Here is a 6038-nt window from a genome sequence, read left to right on the forward strand (position 1 = left end):
GCTTAGCTTAGCCCGACTGGTAACCCAGAAGCCTTTATGTCTGATATTGTTGCTGTTGAGCAGTGAGTCATGGTGTTCCACCGATGACTTGTCTGGCTTGTGTCGAGATGCCATCCATCTTTTGGGTATGGGACTCCTGTGCTCTCGAGATGATGCCATAAATCCAACGGCCGAAACTATTATTTCCCCGGGGTGGCATTGTAAACGAGTCCAACGGCGTACTACAAGTCTCACTGTTGTTGGCGGGAAGCCCAGGCCCGCGACTTCCCCGCTTCCCCGTCGTCTCGTCGACAACCGCGGAGCTCCTCCTCACCGTCCCGACGTGGCTGTTCATCAGGCCGACTTTAGGCTATAGTCCTTGGGAATCTCCCAATAGGCCAACTCCGAAGGCTGAGATGGCTTCTCTCTCTTGGCTGGCCAGCTCACTCGCTCTAGGGCAGTCCCTTTGTCCCCACTGCCGTGCTTTTTTGCCTTGCACAGAGACGAAGATAGCTGCCAGATGTCCATGGTGACGCTGGTGACGCTAGATGCAGCAAGGCGACCATAGCGGAGGCATCGTGTTGGTTTGTCAATTGGACCGCATTTGTTGCACTGTTGAAATGCTTAGGCTAAGCAAGCTACCATGAGGGGCTACAAATGCAATATGTCTCGCCTCCTCCCTCGCACATGTAGAGTCTTCTGGTCCCTCTGTCCTCCCTGCTATTGCTGTTACTGATCACGATATTCATCTGCTAGGCTACTCCGACGTGCGATAACTACCCACGATGCTCTACGCTGAAGATAACAGGCTCGTATTCCGGTTCGACGACCACCTTCTCTGGATAGAGCCATGGGGGGAGAATGCACTCCGCGTGAGGGCAACGAAGCTTGCCTCCATGCCCACTGAGGACTGGGCCCTGTCTTCGAAGGTCCCGACAACTCGACCGGTCATTCAAATCGAGGAGAGCAAGGATTCCACCATCTCAAACGGCAAGGTCAAAGCCACTGTCTCCCAACGTGGCAAGATCACCATCTACAACCACAAAGGAGTCAAACTCCTGGAAGAGTATGCTCGCCATCGCCGCGACCCAAAAGACCCCAAATGTAGCGCTCTGGAGATAGAGGCTCGGGAGCTGCGACCTATCCTGGGGGGCGACTTTCACCTGACCATGCGGTTCGAGTCGCTCGATTCCAAAGAGAAGCTATTCGGAATGGGACAGTACCAACAGCCCTTGTTGAACCTCAAAGGCACAGACATAGAACTGGCCCAGCGAAACTCCCAAGCAAGTATCCCATTTGCGCTCTCCTCGCGCGGGTATGGATTTCTCTGGAACAACCCGGCCATCGGACGCGCCGTGCTCGGGACCAACACAATGAGCTTTGAAGCCTATTCCACCAAGGCGCTGGATTACTGGGTCGTTGCCGGTGACACCCCGGCTGAAATTGAGGAGGCATATAGCAAAGCGACCGGATACGTCCCGATGATGCCCGAATACGGTCTCGGGTTCTGGCAATGCAAGCTCCGATACTGGAACCAGGAGCAGCTACTGGACGTGGCTCGAGAATACAAGCGACGAAAGGTGCCCCTGGATCTAATTGTCGTTGACTTCTTCCACTGGAAACATCAAGGGGAGTGGAAATTCGACCCCGAATTCTGGCCCAATCCCGGTATGTCCATCATTCCACCCCAACTGCATCCTCCAACACCCCAGCTAACAACCCTACCAGAGGCCATGATCAAAGAACTCCAAGAAATGAACGTCGAACTAATGGTCTCCATCTGGCCGACCGTCGAAACCGCCTCGGAAAACTACCCGGAGATGCTCGAACGCGGCCTCCTAATCCGTCACGACCGGGGGATGCGAATCGCGATGCAATGCGACGGCGACATCACACACTTCGACGCCACGAATCCAGAAGCCCGGGAGTACGTATGGTCGAAAGCGCAGCAGAACTACTACTCGAAAGGCATCAAAGTGTTCTGGCTCGACGAAGCCGAACCCGAATACTCCATCTACGATTTCGACATTTACCGATACCACGCCGGCAGCAACCTACAGATCGGGAACATCTTCCCAAAGGAATACGCCCGGGGGTTCTACGAAGGCATGCAAGCCGCAGGGCAGGAGAACATCGTCAACCTGCTCCGGTGCGCGTGGGCAGGGAGCCAGAAGTACGGGACGCTCGTATGGAGCGGCGATATCGCGTCGTCATGGCCCTCATTCCGTAACCAGCTCGCCGCAGGACTGAACATGGGACTGGCTGGGATCCCGTGGTGGACGACAGACATCGGTGGCTTCCACGGCGGCAACCCTGAAGACCCGGACTTCCGGGAACTGTTCACGCGGTGGTTCCAGTGGGGGGCGTTCTGTCCGGTGATGCGTCTGCACGGCGACCGGGAGCCCAAGCCAGAGAACCAGCCCACGGCGTCTGGGTCCAACAACGAGATCTGGTCGTACGGCGAGGAGGTCTACGAAATTTGCAAGAAGTACATCGAGATCCGAGAGGAGCTGAGGGATTACTCGAGGGGGCTGATGCGGGAAGCTCACGAGAAGGGGACGCCGGTGATGCGAACCCTGTTCTACGAGTTCCCGGATGATCACAGGGCTTGGGAGGTGGAGACGGAGTATCTCTATGGTTCCAAGTACCTGGTCGTGCCGGTTCTCGCGGCTGGACAGCGGACGATCAAAGCGTATCTACCTTCGGGGGCGTCGTGGCGACTGTGGGGGGAGGATGAGATCCGCCAGGGAGGCAGGGAGGTCGAGGTTGCTTGTCCCATCGAGACGATGCCAGTATTTGTCAGGGTGTAACGCCCCGGCCTTGGTCAGAATCATGACTGTGATCGTGATCGTGATCGTGATCGTGATCGTGATGATGCGGTGAGAGATATCAGTCGTGTAGCGAGCCACTTTGGTTGGGTGGATGGATGGATGTATCGACCTACCGTAGGTTAGGTTCAAGGCGCAGGCAGGCAGGCTGCAACTAACTGCACGGATGTGATATTCCGGGATCCTCGAGTTGGATTTCTCTCTCATTCCTGGTAGCATGCTCTTACTAGTACCATTGAGACTCGCACATGCGGAGACTAGGCTAGAAGTACCTATAGACATGGCTACATACCTAGTAGTACCTATTGATACATCCGTAGCGAAACCGCATATGAGTGACAAATCGAACCGTGGCTTTCCACACACTGTTTATCTAGTACCTACTACCTACCTACCATCTACTTACTTACCTACTACCTAGATAGGTAGGTGGATAACCTTACCTCTTCCGTTCATTTTTTCAGACCCCCAATGCATCATTGCCATTACCATTCCTTTTCTTTTTTGTTCCTTCTTTCTTTTTTCTCTCGCTTTTATTCTTTTTTCATTTTCATTTTTTCTTCTTTTTGCACAATCCCAAGCCCAAGTAAGAGAAGAGAACAGAAGAGAACTATCAACAAACCCGCATGGCCAAACAATTGAACCCAGCCTCAGCCCCAGCCCCAGCCTCAGCCCAATCCATCCTGGTGGTGGGTGCACCACCGAAAGCCACTATCGAAGACACCAAAGACCGGAGAGAACATTCCACACAGGACGCAAATCCACGGTCTCGGGTTTTTCTCATTTTTTCCTGCAAAACCCACCATCCACCATTCATCATTCACCATTCATCATTCATCATTCACCATTTACCAGCCCCAGCAGTAGTTAACTAACTACTTACTTACTTACTTACTTACCGGTACTCCGTAGCTAGTCCAGCTATCGAAGTAAGTACCTAGTAGTCAGTCTAGTCTAGTCTAGTGATTCTTCTTAGGGTATTGGGTATTGGCATTGGCATTGGCATGAGCGTGGGACTGGGCGTGAGCGTGGGCGTGGCAGCCCAAAGGAGCAAAAAAAAAAAAAAAAAAAAAAAAAAAAAAAAAAAAAAAAGAGCCCGATTCCAGCCACAGGGTCCATAAGATGGCAGTGGATCAAGAGGGAAAAGCAAAAAGCAAAAAAAAAAGGAAAAAGAAAAAAAAAAAAAAAAGAGAAGAAAGGAAACGAAAAGAAAAGAAAAGAGTAGTACCTATTTAGTATGTGAGTAGTGAGGAGAGGAGAGGTCAGCCCAGCCACAACAGGCTGGCGAATTTTTCCGGTTGAAGGGCACGCAACGCTACGCTAGTGTCCTACCGGGGGGGGGTAAAAAAAGAAAAGAAAAGAAAAGAAAAGAAGAAAAGAGAATGAATGAAAATGGACATGGATATGAACATGATTTGTATTTGTATTTGTATTTGTGTTTGTGTTTGTGTTTTCTACCGACTAGATATCTACTACCATCGCTCATCCGTTGGTTTTCCAACGTAATAGGGGAGAGGTGAGAAGCTAACTCGCCTCACCGTTGGATAGACGATAGACAGGGTTTGTGGTGGTTGATACACACGGGATGACTCCGGACATGGGAGTATTATAGTGTAGTGCCATTGTAGACCGTGTATAGTAAGTCCGTGCAGAAGCTATGACGGTTGCTAGCGAGCCATATGGACGGGAATTGACTCGGATGGTCTCGCCTCATCCTTCCTCTAGCCGTTCGTTCGGCGTGCTCGATGCTGTACTTCGTACTGAGTTTCCTGTCCACTTTTGTCAACGGAAAAGAAGGTGACCCAATGTGGTCAGTGCAGCGCACATCACGGATCCTGATGGATCGCGCCGCACTTACTCCTTCCACGCCTCCCAATTCGCCCCCCCCTCCCCCCCCCCTCTTTTGCCGCCTCGTCTGTATTTCCCGGGAGGTCTCTGACGGTCGTGGGGGGGAGGGATGGTAGCGCGGGGCGGGGAACGCAGAGGGGGTTGGAGATAGTGGAGATGACTCTGGTGGTCATGGTATCATGGAGACTGGAGTGGTGGTGGTAGACATTACTATAGATAGTCCGGGATGGAGACGTGCGTGGATGCCCACTCGGCAAATGCACGGTCTTCCCTTGCCTGGTAGTAGTATCGCAGGACGGCTTGTGCAGAGGGAAGAGGGGCGGTTGCTCCAGACCCTCTTTTCATTTATTTCTCTATCCCGGTTGATCACTCGGCACCTTGGGTGGGTTCTCCGAGTCAATAAGAGAATCGAGTCGCCAACAAGCTTATCCCGGGATCCTTGGGGGCCAGTAGCGCGACGCCATCGCCCACCTGGGTCCCCAGTTCCAGGTCGATGACTCGATTGCGGATTGATGTTATTGTTAGCACTGGGTAAGTGATTGACCCATCAGGCCGGCTTCCAATGGTGCGACAATCCACCAATCCGCGGCTCCCGTAGTTTCAGTGTCGAACCTGGACTCCTGGAGGGCTCGGCATTGAATCTGATAGGCACGGATAGCCTCCAGGAGTCCGAAAAAAAGAAGCAGCGACCCGGTGCCAGACGAGCAGGCACGGTTCAAGAAGAAGGGGGGGGAGAAATTAAGGATGAACGGGGAGGAGCCCAGAAGCAGAACCAGAGCCATGGAGAGAAACGGGGGCACCGTTCCCGGGTACGCGGCTAGCTCGCTGGTGCTTGGACGGGAGGTCGCCCATGGCTCGATGGAGTCCATGCTCTCTCCCCTCCCAGGTTACCTGAGCGCCGGGACTGAAGGGCGGACGGGGTCGCGGAGATTGAGTTTTCAATCGGGTAGATTGGGTTTGTTTGGGGGCCTTTTGGTGTGGTCTAGTTGGATCGGAGGCTGCTCGTTCTGGCCCACTGATGTTCCTACCAGTCGCTAGATAGGAGACAGTCGGTGGATGGTTTGATGGAGGCAAGGCGTCCCGTTCCAAGACGTTAGTCCCAGTGACTTAGTAGTGCGCTCTGTCCCAGCTTCCAAGTCGGCCAGGTCGCCGTCCTGAATAAACTTCATTGACGACGGGAAGCCCGTCGAGAACGGGCAGAATAGAAACAACGGGCTGCACTGGACGTGCCAGCTGACTTGTCTGTCGGCCTGTCACCAGACCTGCCCGTTGGGAATGGAAGGCATGGCATGGCATGGCATGGCATGGCATGAAGGATGTCAAAGAGTTCGAGTTGGTCGTCGATTTGTCAGACCACAAGGAGAAATGGCCGCTGGTTGCAAC

The 6038-nt window shown here is 53.3% G+C and overlaps 1 protein-coding gene across 1 annotated transcript; it reads left to right on the forward strand.

The window, feature by feature from the left end:
• Window positions 1-516: 516 nt before the first annotated feature.
• BO70DRAFT_215150 (putative glycosyl hydrolase) lies at window positions 517-2907 on the forward strand. The gene is made up of 3 exons (XM_025538678.1): window positions 517-668; window positions 736-1647; window positions 1708-2907. The coding sequence occupies exons 2-3, from the start codon at window positions 765-767 to the stop codon at window positions 2787-2789; spliced, it is 1965 nt and encodes a 654-aa protein (XP_025401217.1). The 5' UTR covers window positions 517-668; window positions 736-764; the 3' UTR covers window positions 2790-2907.
• Window positions 2908-6038: the final 3131 nt, after the last annotated feature.

Source organism: Aspergillus heteromorphus (assembly GCF_003184545.1).
Source record: "Aspergillus heteromorphus CBS 117.55 chromosome Unknown BO70scaffold_7, whole genome shotgun sequence".
Taxonomy (NCBI): domain Eukaryota; kingdom Fungi; phylum Ascomycota; class Eurotiomycetes; order Eurotiales; family Aspergillaceae; genus Aspergillus; species Aspergillus heteromorphus.

Excerpts from the sequence above, each read along its gene's own strand:
- BO70DRAFT_215150 (XM_025538678.1), top strand. The coding sequence starts at position 765 with ATGCTCTACGCTGAAGATAACAGGCTCGTATTCCGGTTCGACGACCAC. Across the intron at positions 1,648-1,707 it reads CGAATTCTGGCCCAATCCCG|AGGCCATGATCAAAGAACTC; the intron begins GTATGTCCATCA and ends CAACCCTACCAG.